Below are 1,747 nucleotides of genomic sequence, written 5' to 3' on the forward strand. Positions count from 1 at the left end.
ACTGCAGAGTGTGTGAGTCATAAATCATAAAATATATACTCTCGTTTCATACGTATGGATCATTAATGTTCCACTAAACATAACGGTTGCCATGCATGCATGGAAGTTGGGTTCAACCCATTTTTATTAAGGTTTAAATATTGTTTATCATTATCAGATAGAGAGATAGAGTAGATATAATCATATCTTAATACCTTTGAGTCGCACTTGCATTTTCATGTTTGTTTTCGATCAGCTCGAGATTTTACCAGTTGGAGATTTGTTACCAACATATCTATTAATGACCCTTAGACATCTTGCATGCAAATATATGTGGAGTGTAGCCCAATATAATTATGGTCCAGTTAAACTGGTCCTCCCATTTAATAGATGATGAATATGGCTCCATAGCATATACCCTCTCCTATTTTCAAATTAATATTTATTTATTACAACCAGTACGCAGATGTATTACTGTGGATGAATAGGTTTATCAGCCAATTACAGTAAAGATTTATTGATTTTAATTATTTAATATGAAAGTGTACTTGAATGGACTATTTTACTTGGAATCCTGCATCCCACCACCACCGCCAGGAGGATCAAAAGCAGAAGGTAAGACCCTTTTCTTTCTGGCAGAAACAGGAAGAAGATAATACATATAATTAATATAGCTATTGACAGTTGTAAAATGATAACTCAGCCCCATGAATCTCCAACAACTTTTTAACTCTTAGCAGCAACCAGCTGCAAGCATTCGTTTTGATCGATTCAGTGGAGAGAAGGTTCGACGCGCATGGTCTCTGAGATCCTGATCCTGACGGAGTAGCTATGGTAGTACTCTAGTACTGCAACCTATCATGGTTAGTGTGGTTCACCTTAGCCACCATCTTTCCCGAGCGTCGGAACGTTGGAAGGAAGAGAACATGAAGAGTATCTCATCCACAACCTCCTCATTCCCTCCGGCAAGCCTGGCTGTCATCCTGCTCGCCGGCATTATAGAACCCCGACAAAGGGGACAACTGGAGTGCCTATATCCAATCCATCGATCCAAGCAAACTCTGTGAAAGAGATGCTCACATCTCAGCTCTCGGATCTCTTCTCCTTCTTCTATCTTACACAGGCATATGGCGCACTCTGCTTGTTTCGTCTCAGACTCTGCGGCAGGCTGATTTAACGTGAAGTAGCGCCTCACGCCGGGATCTCCGCCAACGTCGTCGGAGGCATCGCCATTAGAAGAGTTGATGTGGAAGAAGTCCAATAACAAGCTAAAATGGGTTCTTGCCGCAGCTCTGTAACTGAATATTGGAAGGAAGTAGATGAACATGCATGGAATGAGAAGTGGAAGGAAAGGAAGAAGCAGGAGGAGAGACGAAGTCTGGATATCCATGCTTCTTCCTTGGAGTGAGTACCGAGAAAATGTTTTTCTTCTTTTTTCCTTTTGCTTTGTATGTTGGAGGGAGGTTTGCAACCATTTATAGACCAATAGGGAGGAGGAAAAGTCTTTGGTCAATCCAACCATTGATAGATACCACAGGTTCGTGAAACGGCCTTCCATGTTATTGCTGCGTGCACCTACGAAAGTGACATCATGGTGGGGCCCATACAGAAAGTATGGCCCTTCCATGTTATTGCTGCGTGCACCTACGAAAGTGACATCATGGTGGGGCCCATACAGAAAGTATGGCCCTTCCATGTTATTGCAGCGTGCACCTACGAAAGTGACATCATGGTGGGGCCCATACAGAAAGTATGGCCCTACCAAAAG

At 42.5% G+C, this 1,747-nt stretch overlaps 1 protein-coding gene across 1 annotated transcript; it reads right to left on the bottom strand.

Annotated features, from left to right (window-relative positions):
- Positions 1–470: 470 nt before the first annotated feature.
- On the bottom strand, positions 471–1,423 carry LOC148863467 (E3 ubiquitin-protein ligase At1g12760-like). Its single transcript, XM_088980195.1, has one exon. It carries the CDS (start codon positions 1,367–1,369, stop codon positions 854–856), a length of 516 nt encoding a protein of 171 aa, XP_088836321.1. The 5' UTR covers positions 1,370–1,423; the 3' UTR covers positions 471–853.
- Between the last annotated feature and the right edge of the window lie 324 nt (positions 1,424–1,747).

The sequence above is a fragment of the Nelumbo lutea genome, chromosome 3 (genome assembly GCF_056320005.1).
Source record: "Nelumbo lutea isolate HS-2025 chromosome 3, American lotus-T2T, whole genome shotgun sequence".
NCBI lineage: Eukaryota > Viridiplantae > Streptophyta > Magnoliopsida > Proteales > Nelumbonaceae > Nelumbo > Nelumbo lutea.

Coding starts and splice junctions, on each gene's coding strand:
- LOC148863467 (XM_088980195.1), bottom strand. CDS start 1,369: ATGGATATCCAGACTTCGTCTCTCCTCCTGCTTCTTCCTTTCCTTCCA.